At 46.6% G+C, this 20430-nt stretch overlaps 1 protein-coding gene across 11 annotated transcripts in view; it reads left to right on the plus strand.

Moving 5' to 3' along the window:
* Positions 1 to 20430, plus strand: part of RALGAPB (Ral GTPase activating protein non-catalytic subunit beta) — a 136233-nt gene that overhangs the window by 28988 nt on the left and 86815 nt on the right. For 8 of the 11 annotated variants that reach the window (XR_010592446.1, XR_006175551.2, XM_005295442.5 and 5 more), the window contains exons 6-7: positions 4278 to 4409; positions 18809 to 18987. The exons of 2 other annotated variants lie outside the window; for them this stretch is intronic. Coding sequence is in view for 6 of the 9 variants with exons in the window: in XM_005295442.5 (XP_005295499.2) it covers positions 4278 to 4409; positions 18809 to 18987 (311 nt within the window). In the remaining 3 variants the exon portion in view is untranslated. Of the gene's footprint in view, positions 1 to 4277; positions 4410 to 18808; positions 18988 to 20430 lie in introns of those variants that run through there. One more of the 11 variants, XM_042854953.2, reaches the window with a different exon arrangement.

A 20430-nucleotide genomic window follows, 5' to 3' on the forward strand; every position in this document is an offset into this window, starting at 1 on the left:
TGTCCTTGTTGAACCTCATCAGATTTCTTTTGGCCCAAACCTCCAATTTGTCTAGGTCACTCTGGACCCTATTCCCACCCTCCAGCGTATCTACCTCTCCCCCAGTTTATGTCATCCGTGAATTTGCTGGGTGTGCAATCCATCCCATTATCCATGAAGATGTTGAGCAAAACCAGCCCCAGGACTGACCCCTGGGGGACTCCGCTTGATACCGGCTGCCAGCTAGTGAAGCCATTGATCACTTCCCTCTGAGCCCGATGATCTAGCCAGCTTTTTATCTACCTTATAGTCAATTCATCCAATCCATTCTTCTTTAACTTGCTGACAAGAATACTGTGGGAGACCGTGTCAAAAGCTTTGCTAAAGTCAAGATATGTCACGTCCACTGCTTTCCCCATATCCACAGAGCCAGTTATCTCATCATAGAAAGCAATCAGGTTGGTCAGGCATGACTTTTCCTTGGTGAACCCATATTGACTGTTCATGATCACCTTCCTCTCCTTCAAGTGCTTCAATATGGATTCCCTGAGGACCTTCTGCATGATTTTTCTAGGGACTAAGGTGAGGCTGACTGGCCTGTAGTTCCCCAGATTCTCCTTCTTCAAAGATTGGCACTATATTTTCCTTTTTCCAAATGTCTGGGACCTCCCCCAATCACCATGACTTTTTCCAAAGATAATGACCAATGGCTCTGCAATCACATCAGCCAACTCCCTCCGCACCCTCGGATGCATTGGATCTGGCCCCATGGACTTGTGCATGTTCAGCTTTTCTAAATAGTCTTTAACCTGCTCTTTCACCTCTGAGGGCTACTCACCTCCTCCTAATACATACATATATATCCATATTTGTGTGGCATCTTTTATTTTGCACAACTAAATACACAATTCTTCTGGCTATTTTTAGCTGCTTAGATGTAGCTGTGTTGGTAGATGATGTGTTTTTATGATTCATTGATTTGAAAAGAACAGTTGTAACTCCCTTAAAGCATGCATCAGTGTTCTGTTCCACTGCTACTCCATATGCTTTATGCCCAGATCGTACAGCCCTCTGTTGTTGTCTAACAGTTTTAATGCCACTGATATAGAGTAACCTGTGGGTTCTGTGACATTTGTGTAAAATGTAGTACTTCTGTTGTGGATTTGTTTGCTTATTTAATTCTAATATCTAAAGAGCTGAGGTTTTTTGATGCTAACCTTAAGCTCAGTGGTGCTTCAAGTCTGCATGAGTACCTTTAGCCCAAAGAAATTCCAATCCAACTGCCAAAGGGCAAAGTGACTTTTCAATAAACAACTTTCCTGAATTTGGCTGCTAGTAATATACTCAGAGTAGGTTTCCTGAATCAAAACAATGGTGATTGGCTAGTCACATAGGAGTTCATGTGTCTGTAAATCTTAATATTTTGATATCTAAGAGTATTTCTTCACTTCAGAATTAACTGGGAATCTTCTGAGATGTTGCCCTTTACCGGCTCTCCCACCAGAAAACAAATCTTTCACCCAAATTTAGTTGTGCTCTAAACCCAGGCTAGCTGGACCTGCTGGAGTATAGGCTAGGCTCAGGTTCTGCTTTCACTTGAGCTGGTAACCCACCCATTTTGCATTGAGGACACAGGCTAAATTGCTCACGTGCTGGTAGTCATCTAGTTCCTTCCCACAATTTGCCCCATGTGCTCATAAGGACAGACAAGTTCTCCCACAGTTCACTGGGAAAGAATCCCAGAGCAGTTCAGCTTATTGCAGCACCAAGAACCATAGGATGTGCCCCCAGCACCCCTAGTGAGAGACTGGGGTCAGTGTAGCACCAGTGAAGACACTAACTCGGGTAGGGCTTTGCAGTATGGTTGCTTAGACCTGGGTTCTGAATCCAATCACCTGAGTTAACTCTGCAGTGAAGATATATCCTCATTGTGTTAGAGGAACTGGTTCAAGAGTTAAACCTTAACTTAGCTCTTACTTCGAAAGCAATTAAATTACTACCCAACATGAATTTGTCTTCAGCATTTACCAGGTGCAAATCACTATAATGTCTAGGCGTGAAAATACAATTTCAAGAAAAGCATAATCACCCAGTTGGACATTGCTCTTGCTGTCCTACAGTTTGGCCTCTTAAACTTGATTTTCTTTCCTGCTCTTCCTAGTATAACAAATTTGCTGCTATGAAAAGTGTGGCCTGTGACCTGGGGTGCCTGGAGTAGCCCAGACTGAAAATGCCAAGGTCAGGACAGGCTGCGAAAGGAGAGCAGATTCTCCCAAAACTGGTGATTAACCCTATAGTTTGATTCACCAATCAGTCACAAAATTGTGCTTTTGATCCCCCACGCTGGTTATCCAGAAGTTTAAAAATAAATATCACAGCGCCCTTTATTGCATTCCAGTTTCTGGCTCCCAATCCGTGACTAAGTCCAGTAAAGTGAGAAGTTACTTAAAACTCTGTTCACTTTACAAAATGTTCTTCTTATCCCCAAAGGACCAGACACAGTACCAGATCAGTACTTGTTTGGATCTTACCCAAAATATAACTCTGCCAGCCAATCCTTTATTATCTAAAACTAAATGTTTTATTATATAAGAAAAGAAGTAAAAGAGAAGAGAGTTGTTAAAGAGTCAAAGTAATTAGATACATGTACATATGACTTCAGAGTTCATATATCAGGTTCTTAACAGCACTAGAGAGTTTGGTGGCTTGTAAAGTATCTGTGGACCATATCCAAAGCTTGGATGGGTCTATCAGTCCTTTTTTCAAAGCTTCAATTTGTAGAAAACTCACTCCAGAGGTGAGAAGCAGGATTGAAGACAAACTGGAGATGATGCAGCTGCCTTTTTATATCCTTTGCCATGTGGCTTGTATATCCTTTGTCCCAAACACAAGCTCACGGCACAAGGGCATGGAAAAGTATTTGGAGTCCCCTGTCCATAAGCATGTCCCTACATGTCCCCCTGACTAGGTGTAGCCCGGGCTTCTCTCAATGGGTTCGTTGTACAGCTGATTGCCCTTGATGGGCCATCAAGCAGGCTGGATAGTGCTGATGCCAATCTGTCTGGGGGTGTCTTCCAGAAACACAGGGCAAGTTTGAGATACAGCTATAGCACACACATTTATAATTCATGATACGAAGATTAGCTATAGATAGATATAACAATATTATCATATTTAGCAGATTATAACTTTTCCACTGACGCCATGTAAGGTATATATTGTATACTATTCATTGCTATTTTGTAATATTGGTATCGGTATTTTAAATGTTCACCCATATTCCATGCAGCATCACAGACAGCAGTCTCAATTAGCTCAGATGGGGCACTAGTTGGAGTGGAAAATATCAAGTGAGGTTTTGTTCCCTCTCCCCCCCCCACCCCTCCCAGATTGGATAATTTTGAGAAGAGTAAAAACTTGAGATTGAGGTGGCAGGGACTCAATTTGGAAAAGAATGAGACAATTCTAATTTGAATCTGTCTGCCATTTCTCATGGGTTTGCAAGATAGAGGAATTGGAGGTGGCGGTGGGTTGGATCCTAAGTTTCTTTTGGATGGTCAGAAAGCATAAGAAAGGTTTGTTCCATTGCTGCTTGGCCAGAAGGTTATCACTCTTTCCAACTGTGACCTCACTTCAGTTTTCCAGGCCTTTACCACCTTGAGATTGGATCATTGTAATGTACTCTGTGGTGGTATACTTCAGGACCACTTGGAGACTCCAGCTTCTGCAGATTGTAGTGGGTCTGCTTGCTAAGCTTGGCACCTCATGGAGAGCATACATTACACCTGGATCTGCACTGGCTCTTTGTTTCCAGGTGTAATTCAATGTGTTGATTCAAATCAATAAAAGCCCTAAGTGGTTTGGGACCTAATTACTTGAGAAACGGCCTCTCTCCTTGCGCGATACCTTGTCAGTTAAAAAAACACATGGCACACAAGCTGGTAGTCCCCTGGTTTTAAACAGCTAGGGTGTGCTGGCAGAGTGTTTTCATAGAGGGCCCCGGCATCTGGAATGCCTTCTTAGTCTGACAGAGTCCAAGCACACTGAACTTCAGGCATGCTCCAAGGCTGTAGGCTGAAGCTTTTGAGAAGGGTGGGATAGAGAGGGTTAAATGGATTGATGTTTAATTTTGAATGGATGACTGTAAAAAGTTCATGATTTATTTAGTAAGGTTTGTGAGTAGTTTTTTATTTTATATGTGCTTAAAACAATATATGGTGCATCTTTTTACAAATGTAACTACAGTGCAAGTGTGAGGAGTATTGATGTAATGACAGCCTTACTGACTTGTCCCCTAGATTGCTGCGTTTTACATATGGACCTTCATTTCCTCCATTTAAAATTCCTGATGAAGATGCCAGTCTGATTCCTCCTGAAATGGACAATGAGTGCATTGCACAGACTTGGTTTCGCTTTTTACATATGCTGAGGTAATGTCATACTTATAAATGAACATGGTATAAAGCATGCAAGAATATCAACAAATCCAGGTTGGATGTGAGTGAAGTCCTCCCAGGAAGGAGAACTAATGTTAAGTGTCTGAAATGAATAAAGCCTACTAAAAGTCCTCATTGTGACAGTGCAACAAGAACAAGGGCTGTGAGTGGGAGTTAGAACACTTTTTTTTCTCGTACAACTTTGAACTTACTGGTTTTTGCAGAATTTAAGAGTCTGCCAAAAAAAAAAAAAAAAAGCTAACTTATGATTTGGAGAAAAAATTGCAAATGTGACCTGATTGTCTTATGAGATTGTAAGCAGGAAGTCTAAAACAATAGCTCTAGGAGATGTGAATTGCTTCCATTCATCTCAGTGGGGTATTAAATAATCTTTGTAGGTCATGTTTTTTAAAATGGGTGTACATCCTTTTTTTTGTTTATGTTGTTCAAGTGCTTGTTCATGTCCATTCCAATGTAGGTGTGCATGTACCACCGTGGGAAAGTCCCCCACCCCCTCCTCCCAGTGGTATCCGTCAGGTTGGCTGTGGTGCCCCTGGAGTCGTGCCCTCATAGCGCTGGCATATAGGGGCTGCCACCCCACCACTTCTTCAGTTCCTTCTTACCACCCGTGATGGTTGCTGGAACTTCGGCTCGTCCCTTGCGTTCTGCAAATGCCTTTTTTCAGTGGACTTTTTTCAGTAAAAATTTTAAATAGTTACTGTTAGGATTAAGTTAGTTGTTAGCTAAGTAGTGTAATATAGGTAGTCGCGATCCCCGCTTAGCGGGGCTAGGCCGCCCTGCATCACAGTATGCCTTGGTCCCAAGGGTTCAAACCATGTGTGGCATGCCACAAACCGATGTCAGTTAGTGACCCACACGATAGCTGTCTTAAGTGCCTAGGAGAGGCCCACGTGCAGGAATGGTGCAGGAGCTTCAGGCCCAGGACAAAAAAGGACAGGGATGCTAGACTTAAGTTTCCCCCATATGGAAGCAGCGCTCCATCCCCCTTTGGAGCTGCTCAGGGGGAATCGGAACCATGTACTTATAGGTTAGTAAGAAGTGCTCTGGAGTCTCTCAGGGTGGTGCAGTGCCGTTCCACATCCCCGATACCAAGGAAGGACTTTGCCACTGATGGTTTGGGGCTTCCAGCACCAATGTAAGTCCCCAGCACAGAGGAAATCAACTCTGGCACGGGACTCTCGGCACTGCACACAATCGCCGGTGCCTAAGAAAAAGCAAAAAAAGACGGACTGGAGGCACTCTCCAACCCCGAGGTCTGCAGGCGATAACTCTTCTGGTAGAGTGCAACCCGTGCTGGGCCACTTGGAGGTGCCAACAGGGTGTGCAGCATCGTCGACTCCAGCCCTGGAAAGGGTGTCGTTGAGTCTAGTACCATTGGACTCCCCGCCAAGGGAGAGCCACCGCGGCATGACAGCCCTGGCTTTACCGTCTATGCCCGAGGCTGTGGGGGACCTCCTTTCCCCCATGGTGCCACCATCCTCGGCCATTCGGGAGCAGTCAGTGGCCGCACCAGAACTGAGGGCCACCATGGCACCGAGACAGGTGCTGGTGAAGGGCGAGCTGATCATGATGGCGTGGCACAAATCCCCTCATTCATGGCACCACTCTGGCACTGGTCGGCAGTGCCCCGCCTTGGTTGCCAAGAAGCCACTCCTCAGACTCGGATTCGGGAGCAGAGTCCTAAGCCTCACGCAGGAGCAGACGTTGCTCCAATAGGCAGCACTCTGCGACTGGACATGGGCCAGGGAATGCTACTGGTGGCATGGCCACCAGCACAATGGCAAATGCCCCTGCAGTGGCCATTTTGGAATCCCTGAGCATTCCAACCTATCCAGGGGTCCCAGTCCATAAGATTGTATTCTGCGATATTGGCGGCACAAGCTCCCCAGCCATCCCTCTTGAAACAGGGATTGGTCCCCCTCTGCCGAGCCTGGTGCTGAGCAGGAGGATGCCCCCTCACAGGACCTATCTGGAGCAGAGGGAGAAATACAGGGCCAGGTGCCTGTGCAGGCTTCTCCATCTTCCCCTCTCAACGAGGCAGTGGTGGGAACAGCTATGGTGCCCACCCAGGAGGATTATAGGGTGCACCAAGAACTCCTGAGGAGGGTAGCCCAGAACCTGGGCATTCAACCAGAGGAGTTCTCTGAATCCTCCCATGCCTTAGTGGATATTATAATGGCCTTAGGACCATCACGGGTAGCCCTGCCATTGAAGGATGCCATCCTGGAGCCTATAAAAGTTATCTGGCAGACTCCCACATCCCTCCAACCTCCTGCTAAGAGGATGGAGAGGAAGTACTTTGTCCCTCTCAAGGGGTATACATTTTTGTATATTGCCCTCCCGCCCCAACAGGCTCGCTGGTTGTTTCTGCGGTGAACAAAAGGGAGAGACAGAGGCAACAGGGGCCAAGCCCTGAGGCCAAAGATGCCAAAAAAATCAACTTTTTTGGCAGAAAGGTCTACTCTACTGAGCCACCAGCTCAGGATTGCCAACCACCTGGGTTAGTATGACTTTAATTCCTGGAGTGCTATGGCAAAGTTCAGGGAGCTCTTGCTGCAGGAATCCGGGGGTGAGTTTTCAGCTGTAGTGGAGGAAGACAAAGCGGTGGCCACGGCGTCCCTCCAGGCGGCTCTGGACACAGTAGCCTGCTCCATGGCTTTGGTGGTAGTGGTCATGAGAGTCTGCCCTATGAGGTCCAGCAGGCAATCCAGGACCTGTTGTCCGAAGACAAATCACTCTCTTCAGAGCAAACTGATTTGAAGCTCCATATCTTGAAAGACTCGAGGGCTACTCTTAAATCCTTGGGTCTATGTACACCAGCTCCTGCTAGGAAGCACTATAAGCCCCAACCAATGGCCAGGTTCTACCCTCCACAGAAGAGACAGGAATACAGCAGGAAAAAGAACAGGCTATAGAAGGAGGCCTCTGTCCCAATCCTCATCTTCCAGAGCACCTGCCCCCCAAGACATTTGGCGGTGTCTAAACAGGCCTTTTGAGGGTATGCCTGAGGATGGCGTACCAGGACAGTGTCTGGAGCCTGTTTCCCCTACATTTGTGGACCGGTTGTCCCACATCTATCAGGCATGGGCCTGCATTACCATGGATTGCTGGGTGCTGTGCATGGTAGAAGTGGGATACGCTCTTCAATTCAGTTGTTCCCCTCCTTCCCACCCTCCCTGTCCTCCTTCAGGGACCCTTCTCATGAGAGACTTCTAGCCCAGTGGTCTCCAAATTTTTTGATTGCGCACCCCTACCAGTAAAAAAAAAAAAAAAAAAATTTGGAGCACGCACCCCCTGCCGCGCCGGCTCTACCATTTTTGCCAAAGCGCCAAAAAAAAAAAAGCCGCTCGGACTCCCACCCGAACTGCCGAAGCGCAAAAAAAAGCTCCTCCTGCCGCGCACCCCCAAGGATCCTCTTGTGCACCCCACTTTGGCTAGAACAGTGGTCTCCAAAGAGGTGCAGTTGCTCCTAATCCATGGGAGCAGTGGTGAAGTTTCCACCAGTGCTAAGGGGTTGAGGGTTCTACTCCCGTTACTTCCTAATCCCAAAGACCAGTGGCGACTGTGACCCGGGGTGCCTGGGGCAGCCATCACTGAAAATGCCAAGGTCAGGGCAGGCTGCAAAAGAGTGCAGACACTCCCAAAACTGGTGGTTAACACTGAAGTTAAACTCACCAACCAGTCACAAACTGTGCTACTGATCTCCCACACTGATTATCGAGAAGCTAAAAAAAGAAATCATACCGCCCCCTTTATTGCATTCCAGTTCTCTGGCTCCCAATCAGCACCTAGGTCCAGTACAGTGAGAAGTTATTTAAAAACTTTGCTCACATCTACAAAATGTTCTTTTGACCCCAAAGGGTCAGCCACGTTACTAGGTCAATATTCGTTTGGATCTTCCCCAAAAATCACACTGCCAGTCAGTCCTTTAGTGTTATATTATAAGGGAAAAAAGAAAGAACCGAGAATTGTTAAGTGATAAAGCACTCAGATACATACAGAGACTTCAAAGTCCATCTATGAGGTTTTTAGCAGTATTGGTGAGTTTGTTGGCTTGAAAGTCCCTCTGGAATACATCCACAGCTTAGATAGGTCTTTCAGCGCTTTGTTTGTAGGAAAGTTACTCCAGAGGTAAGAAGCAGGAATGAAGACCAAATTGAGACAATGCAGCTGCTCTTTATATTCCTTTTGCCATGTGGCTTGTACTTCCTGTGTCCCAAACACAAGCTTCATAGCACGTAGAAAAGCCTTAGAGTTCTTCTCCGTCCATAGGCATGCCCCTACAAGTCCTGCTGACTCCTAAAGTGTATTCCCTGGCTCCTTTCAGTGGGTTCATTGTACAGCTGAACCCTTGATGGGCCATCAAACTGGCATCAGCACTGCCTAGCCTATCTCTCTGGGGTGTCACCCAGATGCACAGAACAAGTTTGAAATACAGATATACATATCTATAACTCATGAAACAAAGGTGATACAAACACATAAACAAGATTATCATACTTGGCAAATCATAACATTTTCATGGATACCTTACACAGCATATCTGATCAGATTCCTTACAATTTTATAATATTGGTATCAATAGTCTTATAAATGTCTCTCATATTCCATACAGCATCACAGCGACCTTAGAATGACTGTTGGATTTGCAAAACCTCAACGGGTTCATGAAGAAACTGAAGTTCTGCATAGTCTCCTTGGCCTCCATTATCCGCTGTCTGGATCCAGGGGACTGGTACGCCGTCCTTGATTTAAAGGACATATATTTCTAGATTGCTATCTTTCAAGGGCACAGAAGGTACTTACGATATGTGGTAAACCACAGACATTACCAGTTTACGGTACTCCATTTCGGTCTGTCAGCAGCTCCATGGGTGTTCACGAAGTGCATGAGAGTTGTTGCAGCCTTCCTGAGGAGACAAGCAGTGCTGGTGTCAGAGATTGGTCCAGGGGCCATATGGAAGCAGATGTAAAACTGATACAGTCAACTTTTCAGGACCTGGGGCTGTCGACAAATATGCAAGAAACTGCTTAAAGCTTCTAGGGCATGTGGCATCATGCACCCATGTGGTGCAATGCACAAGACTGCGATTAAGACTTCTCCAGTCTTGGTTGGCATCACCTGGACAAGGTGGTCTCATTTTCCCCTGTTTGGTGATTTCCACCCTCCTCTGGTGTCTGGACCTGGAGACGGTGTGTGCAGGAGTCCCGTTCTTGAGACCTCCACCATCAAGGTCTCTTGTCATAGACGCATCGGAGATGGGATGGGGGGCTCACCTAGGGACCTTCAGGACTCAAGGCCGTTGATCCCCAGAGGAACTTGAGTTGCACATCAGTGTGAGAGAATTGAGGGCAGTGTGCCTAGCCTGCCAAGCTTTCCAACCGCATCTGGAGGGCAACTGCATGTCTGTCCTCACAGACAACACAACAGCAATATTTTACATAAACAAGCAGGGCAGAGCTCGCTCCTCTCCCCTATGTGAGAAGGTTTGTGCCTATGGGATTTCTGTATAGCCCATTCCATTCACCTCAAAGCCTCCTACCTCCCAGAGTCGCAGAACAAGTTAGTGGATCATCTCAGCAAATCCTTTTCCAACCATCACGAGTGGTCCATTCGTGCAGCCGTCATGTTTTTCAGAGATGGGGATTTCCCCAGGTAGATCTGTTTGCAGTGAAGTACAACAGAAAGTGTCTTCAGTTCTGCTCCTTCTTAGGCCACCGTTTGGGTTCGCTCACAGACACCAGGTCTTCTCTACATTCCCTCCCACTCCTCTCATACACGGGGTCCTCCTGAAGGTCAGAAGGGATAGGACAGGGCTGATCCTGATGGGCCAGGTCTGGCCTGGCCGCACAGGCACTGGTTCACCACCCTCCTAGATCTCTCGACGGACACCTCCATCACCCTACCACTATTTCTGGACTTGATCTTTCAAGATCACAGTCGCCTATGTTACCCAAACCTTAAATCGCTCCACCTCACAGCATGGAAGCTCCATGGCTGAACCCAGCAGAATGGGCTTGCTCAGGGCCGGTTCATGAAGTGCTCTTGGGTAGCAGGAAGCAGTCTTCTAGGGCCACTTACCTGGCAAAGTGAAAGAGATTCTCGATCTGGTCGATGCAGAAGGGTGTTTTGCCTACTGAGTCATCACTGCCCTTCATTTTAGATTACCTGCTTCACTTAAAGCAGGAGGGTCTGACGGGGCCATCCATCTAGCTGCAATCTCTGCATTTCACCCTTGGGTGGGCGGCCGGCCGGTCGGTCTTCTCAAACTCAATCTGTGAACAGCTGTACCCACAGGTATCTCAATATGGTGCTGACTAGGCTAACAGGACATCTATTCGAGCCAATGGCAACATGCTCCCTGTTGTATCTGTCTTGGAAGGTGGCTTTCCTAGTCGCCATTACTTCTGCCAGAAGAGTCTCAGAGATCCAGGCTCTTATCTCCAAGCCACTGTATACTGTCTTCTTCAGGGACAAGGTACAGCTTCGGCCATACCCATCCTTTCTACCAAAGGTGGTCTGTCAATTCCATAGTAACCAGGACCTCTTTCTGCCAGTCTTCTATCCTAATCCACACACAAAGAGAGGAACAGAGACTCCACTTACTGGATGTGAGGCGTGTGCTCGCTTTCTGTGTAGAGGGGATCAAGCCCTTTAGGAAGACTGCCCAGCTATTCATACCCATTGCTGACAGAACAAAAGGCCAGCCAGTCTCAGCCCAGAGAATGTCATCATGGATCACTTTCTGTATCCGCTCATGCTATGATCTCTAGCAAAGCTCCCAGATCCTCAGTTGACAGCCCACTTTACGAGAGCTCAAGCATTGTCGGCAGCATTCGTGGCACAAGTTCCAATCGGGGTATTTGTAGAGCGGCAACTTGGTCGTCAGTCCACATGTTCGTGTCACACTATGCCATCATCCAACAAGCCAGAGATTGTGTCAGCATGCTAATGAACTCCAAACCTTCCACCTGCATAATTGCTTGGGAGTCACCTACATTGGAATGGACATGAGCAAGCACTTGAAGGAAAAAAAAAACAAAAAACGGTTACTAACCTTCCATAACTGTTGTTCTTCAAGATGTGTTGCTCATGTCCTTCCACATCCCAGACTCCTGCGCCTCTGTCAGAGTTAGCGGGCAAGAAGGAATTGGCAGGGTGACAGGCCCCTGTATACTGGCGCTATGAGGGCACAGATACCGCTGAGGGGTAACTTTCCGGCGGTGGCGCACGTGGTGCGTTGGAATGGACATGAGCAACACATCTTGAAGAACAGCAGTTACGGAAGGTTAGTAACCGTTTATCGATGACGAAGACCTGGAAGGTTGTTACAATATATGTATTTCTTGGTTTTTTAAATCAGAAATATCCAAATATGTCAGGTTTGGTCTGCATTGGTTTAGTTAAAGAATCTTTAGGCATTCCTTGTGAACTATGATATCTTATGAATGGCTGTTATATCTTTAAATAAAAATTTCCTGTAGCTAAAATGTTAACTAGTTATTGCAGTTATATAGGTGTTACTGTTAAAACTGTTTTTGTTTATTACTAACTAAAAATCCCTTTCCCTTTCCCACCCCCTTTCAATTGCTCACCTCTCATTCCTGGTCCTTTTGATGTCACCATTGGGCTAGTCCTCCATTTGCCATACTCTTCTAGCCTCGACAGGCTTTTAAGGGTTTTGTATCAATCATAAGGGGGAAAAAAAAATAGGCACAAATTTTTACTTTGTAGGTCTTCTTTAGCAGGTCTGAAATCTGATGGCAACAATTTAAATATTCTTAAGTGTCATCTCAACCCTCTACAAAGCAGAGCATTAGATTTGGTCACTGCTCTATAATGCTTAATTTCAATATTTTATTCACTGCCCGTCATTTTAGAAGAAATACCCTAATGAGGGCTACGACTCTTAACCAGTGTTAGGTTCTTCTTAGAGAGATGTCCCTGTGGGTGCTCCACTCTAGGTGTTGGTGCGTCCCTGCGCCTTCACTCGGAGACTTTTCGTAGCCGTACTCGTACTGGCCACACATGCGCAGAGGCTGCCCCCCGCAGTGAGTCTAGGATAATAGTGCGCATGCGTGGCCAATCTCCTCAGTTCCTTCTCTACCGTCCCCGGCCTGAGACGGAGCTCAGCAGACTCGTTAGGAAATCCCTCACTTTGTTACTATTACCTGTTCTAGTAGTTAGTTTGTTGTCAGTTCTTGTTAGTGTAGCTCATTAGTTCTTTTATCTGTTTAAAAAAAAAAAAATAATAATTTCTCTCAGCCGCAGCCGCTTCTACCATGCCTGGCTCCACAGGCTTTAAGCGCTGCTCTACGTGTAAGGATGCTATTCCGCTCTCTGATGGCCACTCTCATTGTATAAAATGCCTGGGGGAAACACACATTCCCCAAAAATGTGCCCACTGTACCAAACTCAGTTCCAGGGCACGAAAGGACAAGGAGCTTAAACTGAAACTGCTCCTCCTGCAGAAGTCTATCGGGTCAGTTTCAGACCCAGGAGCCGACTCCAGCTCTACTGCCCACCACAGCCCCCCTGCTTCAAAAAAACTGAAGAAAGCTACAAAAAAGGGGCAGCCCTCTCCAACAAAGAAGTTGGTGAGGCACAAAAGTGCCTCAGGCAGGTCAACAGTTTCCCTGCCTGTGTTTCCTCGCCTCAGCACTTTTGAAGAGCCGGGCTCCTCAGGCACCGCACGAAAGCCGCCTCAGGCTGCGGCGGCGGCGCGAAGCTCCGGTGCCGAGGCTTCAGGCTTTCAGTTGCCTGCCTCGTTTATGGCACCGTTCGGCACCGAGACAAACACGGTGCGGACATTTCCAGCCTTGCCTGACCCTGTGCGGGCTGATGTTGTCCCCCCGGCACCTACCACGGCACCGGCAATCGCAGCACAGGCTGACAGGGAGATCAAAGGAAAAACCCCTGCTCAGAGAAATGTTCCCTCAGGGCAACTTCCTCCTCCGCAGCTTTCACCTCATGCAGGAGCCTCACCTTTTCAATTCACTCAGACAGCAGATCTATTGGTCTCACCTATTCTGCAGTCTCCCCTGATAAATGCCTGTTTTTCTCCAATGCTGGATTCAGGATCAGAACAACCTTCCTCCAGTGAGGAGGAAACTGATCCACAGGCAGTTTTTTCTCCTTCTCAAGACTCCCAGACCCAGATCAACAGGGGTTACAAAAAAACTACCTCAGCCTGTCCTCAGTATCCTGCCCCATGGGGAGTGAACCCTTGGATGGCAACACCTATGCCCTACCCACCACCTTGGCAATGTTGGGCACCATGGGCATCGTACCCCCGAGAACACATGCGCTACGGCACTTCGACCAGGCGCAACACCGGTTTAGCACTGCCTCTGCCTGTGACGGACCTGCCAGTGACATAAGATACCAGGCAGCACCGTCACACTCCCAGGAGCAACTGAGTCCTGCTCCTATTCCAGCAGAGTCCAACGTAACGCTTGAGGAAGCCTTACTTCCCCTTCCTCCAACCCCGTCGGATGACTATGCCAAATTCCAAGACCTCTTTAAAAGAGCTGCAGATGACTTGAAAATTAACTTAGAGGAAGTCACTGAACAACAGCATGAACTAACAGACATTTTGCAGCCCTCTTCTTCCTCTAGAGTGGCATTACCAATCAACATAGCCCTTTTAGAACCCGCTAAATCCATCTGGCAGAATCCAGCCACTAGCCTACCTACCTGTAAACAAGCGGACAGGAAGTACTTCATTCCTTCAAAGGGCTCTGAATTCCTTTTTACCCATCCAGCGCCAAACTCATTGGTAGTGGACGCAGCAAACCAGAGGGCCAAACAACAGTACGCCCGCTCCACCCCAGCCAACAAGGACAGTAAACGCCTGGACCTCTTCGGCCGTAAAGTATATGCATCCTCGACGCTACAATTTCGCATAGCTAATTATATCGCAGTCCTTGCAAAATATGACCACAAAAACTATAATAAATTCATGGATTTTATTGATCACATCCCAGAACAGAAGAAACAACAATTCACAGCTCTGGTTTCCGAGGGACAAACCATATCACGCACCGCTCTCCAAGCGGCCCTCGATGTAGCTAACACTGCAGCAAGGTCGACCGCCACAGCAGTGGTCATGCAACGAGGTTCATGGCTCTCTTCCTCCTTCTTCCCTCGAGAGGTCCAGAGCACCATTGAAGATCTTCCCTTCGATGGGGAAAAACTTTTTGCCTCCTCCACAAACGACATGCTGCATTCGATGAAGGACGCAAGAGCAACCCTCCGGTCCCTAGGCCTCAAGCCACCTGCGACCAGAGGACGACAATATAGATATCAACCTTATCACCAACCACGCTACCCCACATTTTCACAACACTCCTATAGACCACAGGAACAACAACAGCAACAACGACGCCAAAGACCAAGATTCCAGCGTCGTCGTCCTAATTCTACAGGGGCGCTGCAACCCCCTCCAACTAATAGGCAGATTTGAAGCATTGGTCGAGGGTTTAGAAAACAGCGTTCTCACTTCTGCCGGCACACCTATCTTTGGACACCGCCTACGACCATTCTCTCATCAATGGCAGAAAATTACATCCGACAAATGGGTCATAGAGGTAGTTACAATTGGATACGCCATCCCCTTCCTCACCCTCCCCGTCCCTCTTCAGGGACCCATCTCACGAGCAACTACTCTTCCAAGAAGTGCAGCATCTCCTTCAACTGGGAGCAGTAGAAACTGTGCCAGAACGACACAGAGGGAAGGGTTTTTACTCCCATTATTTCTTAACAGAGAAGAAAAATGGGGGATGGCGACCAATCCTCGACCTCAGGCGGCTCAACAAATTTGTCAAAAAGCAAAAGTTCAAGATGGTCACTCTCACCACTATAATCCCAGCGCTGGAGCAGGGCGACTGGTTTTCAGCCCTCGACCTACAGGATGCCTATTTTCATGTGACTATACACCCATCCCACAGATGATTCCTACGCTTTACTCTCGGCTCCACACATTTCCAATACAGGGTTCTCCCTTTCGGACTGTCCACGGCCCCCCTTGTTTTTTCCAAGATCCTAGCCGTAGTTACAGCCTACCTCAGAAAACAAGGGGTCGTAATATTTCCTTACCTAGATGATTGCCTCCTCAAAGCTTCAACGTTCGACGAAGCTCTCCGATCCATACGGCTTACCATCGATTGTTTCCTATCTTTAGGCCTGCAAGTAAACAAAAACAAATCCACATTATACCCCACCCAACATCTGGAGTTCATAGGGGCATACCTCGACTCCCGGACGGGGTTGGCATCTCTCCCACCAGCTCGCTTCAATTCTATAAGTCAACTAGCCACAAGGATTCACAACAGTCCCCAGGTGACTGTCCGGGACTGCCTACAAATACTAGGTCACATGGCCTCGTGCACCTCTGTCGTTCAAAATGCACGTCTATATATGAGGTGCTTCCAAGCGTGCTTGACCACGGTGTACAGACCGAATGTGCACCCTCTAAACAAGACTCTCTCCATACCTGCCCGAGTCAAAGATTCTCTACAGTGGTGGACAATTCACTCCAACCTCTGCTCTGGAGTCCCCTTTCTTCAGCAGGCTCCATCCCTCATACTGACGACCGATGCATCTCTGACAGGATGGGTGCACACATGTCTCACCACACAGCCCAGGGGCTTTGGTCTTCAACCGAGACCTCTCTCCATATAAATGTCCTAGAACTTCGAGCCATTCGCAATGCGTGCCGTCAGTTCCTACCACTGATCAAGAACCAACACGTACGCATAATGACAGACAATATTGCATGCATGTTCTACGTGAACAGGCAGGGGGGAGCTCGATCCCAGTCCCTGTGCACAGAGGCTATGAAACTCTGGAACTGGTGCATTGCGAACAACATCCGGGTATCAGCGGCCTACCTTCCTGGAGTGATGAATACCACAGCGGACGAACTAAGCAGACGTTTCCCGTGGGATCACGAATGGGAATTAAACGAGCACATCATTCGCGACATATTCCGCATTTGGGGCTACCCAGTAATAGACCTCTTTGCAACTGCAAAAAACAAGAAATGTCCCAATTTTTGCTCCAGAGCAGGGCTGGGCAGACATTCCCTGGGAGACGCATTCATGATCCCATGGCACCAAAACTTACTGTATGCGTTTCCCCCGATACCGGTTCTGAACAGGGTCCTGATAAAAATACGAACAGATGGAGCCAAAGTGATCCTAATTGCCCCATCATGGCCCAGACAGCCCTGGTTTCCGTTTCTCACCAAAATGTCCATTCGACCACCAATCGCCTTGCCTCTCATTCCGAACCTCCTATCACAACAACACGGCCGTTTTCTCCACCCCAACTTATCCATGCTCCACCTCAAAGCATGGTTCCTACATGGTTCTCCCAAAATGAACTAGATTGTTCTGAACAAGTTCAAAGAGTGCTCCTGCATAGCAGAACACAATCTACTCGCACCACCTATCTATGTAAGTGGAAACGATTCACACACTGGTGTTCAACTAAACAACTTAGTCCCACGTCAGCACCTCTTCCGCTCATACTTGACTACCTATTGGACCTTAAGCAATCTGGCCTTTCTTCCAGTTCCATCAGGGTCCATTTAGCTGCTATTACAACTTTTCATGACAAAATTGAGGGTACTTCCGTATTTGCTCATCCTATCACCAAGCGCTTCCTCAAGGGACTCCAAACCCTATACCCAGACATAAAACCACCCACCACCCCGTGGGACCTTCATCTAGTTCTCTCTTGCCTAACCCAACAACCATTTGAACCCCTAGCCACGTGTTCCCTTTTACACCTTTCGATGAAAACAGCATTTTTAGTGGCAATTACCTCCGCCAGGCGGGCAGGAGAAATAGCAGCTCTTATGGCAGACCCACCATATACGATATTTTTCAAAGACAAGGTTACCTTCAGGTTACACCCCAATTTTCTTCCTAAAGTACACTCCTCATTCCACATTAATGAGCCGATTCACTTACCAACCTTTTTCCCGAACCCACATGCGAACTCGTTCGAAGCCTCAATGCATACACTAGATGTACGCAGGGTCTTGTCCTTCTATTTGGATAGAACCAAACCTTTTAGAAATTCTTCCAGACTTTTTGTTTCCATCGCGGAGCGTTCCAGAGGTACACCTATTTCTACCCAGAGACTTTCGAACTGGATTTCTCAGTGCATCCGGTTGTGCTATCAGATGAAGAAAGTTACACCTCCAGACGGCATCAGAACACACTCCACTAGATCTATGGCTGCCTCTGTAGCATTCTTACGCAAAGTTCCCCTGGCTGATATCTGTAAAGCAGCTACCTGGTCCTCTGAGCACACTTTTTTGTTAAACACTATGCCCTTACTCAAGGCCCTCTATCTGATATACGTTTGGGCAGGGCTGTACTATCAACGGCGTTCCTATCAGATCCAAAGTCCCTACCTCCTTAAGATATACGGCTTTTAAGTCACCTAGAGTGGAGCACCCACAGGGACATCTCTCTCTCGAAGAGGAGGTTACTCACCCTGTGCAGTAACTGACGTTCTTCGAGATGAGTGTCCCTGTGGGTGCTCCACTACCCACCCTCCTCCCCTCTACTTTGGAGTTGGGATAGCCTCCGTTGTAGAGAAGGAACTGAGGAGATTGGCCACGCATGCGCACTATTATCCTAGACTCACTGCGGGGGGCAGCCTCTGCGCATGTGTGGCCAGTACGAGTACTGCTACGAAAAGTCTCCGAGTGAAGGCGCAGGGACGCACCAACACCTAGAGTGGAGCACCCACAGGGACACTCATCTCGAAGAACGTCAGTTACTGCACAGGGTGAGTAACCTCCTCTTCTGTTAGCTAGTCAGAATCTGGATGGAAAAGACCTTCTCTGTAACTGATCCATCCCTCTGCAATTGCAGGATTGCTATCTACAATGTATTCTCTAGATCTTCACCAGGTTTAATTTGAGATGGTAGCTCCATTCACCGACCGTGATTATAATTGATGATTTTTATAAAAACAGGTTTTTATAAAACTTCAGGTCAGTAGAAATGTTTCTAAATGCTTTCTAAAATAAATTATAATTATAACACCTGAAAGCATGCTCTTGCAGCCTTAAAAACCAAAATGTTGTAGCATTAAGACTCTGAAAGTGCAACTGATTTTAGTTGTCCAAGCTGAGAGAATAACCGGAAACAATTCTCTTATTATCTAAGGTGTTGGGAAAGAAATTAGTTTTGTAAAACCAAACCATCTTAAATTGAGTGTCCTTTTAAATTTTCTTAAGTTACACACACTGTCTGACTATCAAAGGTTGCATGTTTGGGTGTTAAGATTTTAGCTGCTACGAGTACACTAAAATGTGGTGGTGTTTTTGTTTTTTGTTTTTTTTTAATAGTAATCCAGTGGATTTGAGTAACCCAGCCATTGTAAGCTCTACCCCCAAATTTCAGGAGCAGTTTCTGAATGTGAGTGGAATGACTCAAGAATTGAATCAGTATCCCTGCCTTAAACATCTGCCTCATATATTCTTTCGTGCCATGCGTGGGATCAGCTGTTTAGTGGATGCATTCCTAGGTAATCTTTCCACTTATTTGTGTATAGTTAGAACATCACCTATCTATCATAATTTAATACAAGACTTCAAGTAATCTTTGTTTATGCTTTTAGGTCCGGATTTTCAGAATTGTGTGCATGTTTTTTTTTTTTTTTTTTTCTCCATGCATAACTAACGCTATTGCACACATTCTCACAGCGAATTTACCTGCAAATGGCAAATAAGACTTCTAACTGGCCAGTTATGTGCATAGTTATTACATTTGCGTGAATCATCCTACAAATGTGTACACAGTTCTGAAAAGCTGGGCTTAATACAGTATGGCCAAGATTGGTAAACTGGGCCTCCAAAATCAGGCCTCTAAGGCAGTGGTTCCCAAACTTTAACAACCTGTGAACCCCTTTCACCAAAATGTCAAGTCTCGCGAACCTCCTCCTAAAAAAGAATATTTCCAGGGATTTTCTCCTTTACCTGAGAATAAATTATAAAAGCAGTGATCTTGCAAATATACAATTTGTTTTTATGACATGCTTATTACATACTATTTATTATTCATTATTATTTATCATTACAGTATTTTTATTACATTATGAAAATGGCAACACTCTTCCAAGATCTCACTTTCGTAGCTTGTATCACTTTGAATAAGCTTGTTATAAGACAAGGCTCCTATGTTTCATCAAGGAGTATCAGATGTGAAACAGCATGAAAGTATCTAAGAAGCCAGATCAAAGAGTTCCTCTTATACAAGCATTCAGGTCTTGAGCAGTTAGGGTGACCAGACGTCCCGATTAAAATCGGGACCATCCCGATTTTGAGCTGTTTGTCCCAGAGATCAGTCGGGATGCAACTTTTGTCCCGATATTTTGCCCTGGCTTTTTTGTTTGTTTTTTTTTTTTTTTTTTGCCCCCCACCCTGGTGTCCCAGTATTTTCTTTATCTCATCTGGTCACCCTATGAGCAGTTCAAGCAAACAACACATGTTACAACAAAGCTTAAACTTGTTCTTCATAATAATTTTAAAAACAATACTAGCTGCCTATTTAATTTTAAAAACAGCAAAAAATATCCACTTCCATTTCCATTTCTTATAAGGAGTCTTGAAGTTTAAATCGCCTCAGTGTGATAGATGTGCTTGCTTTGATCTGCTTAGCTCTTTGAAGTCCAGGGGCTCCGGGCTCCTGGTCTCGTGCTGCCCGGGGTCCCTAAGGCAGCTTTGTCCGCCATTAGGGAATTTTTTCCCGAGAACCCCCTGTAACATTTTGTGAACCCCCAGGGGTTCACGAACCCCAGTTTGGGAACCACTGCTCTAAGGGTATGTCTACACTACCTGCCGGATCGGCGGGCAGTGATCAATCCAGTGGGGGTCGATTTATCGTGTCTAGTCTAAAACGCGATAAATCGACCCCTGAGCGCTTTCCCATTGACTCCCGTATTCCGCCACTGTGAGAGGTGCAGGCAGTA

This window comes from Chrysemys picta, chromosome 13 (assembly GCF_011386835.1).
Source record: "Chrysemys picta bellii isolate R12L10 chromosome 13, ASM1138683v2, whole genome shotgun sequence".
Classification (NCBI taxonomy): domain Eukaryota; kingdom Metazoa; phylum Chordata; order Testudines; family Emydidae; genus Chrysemys; species Chrysemys picta.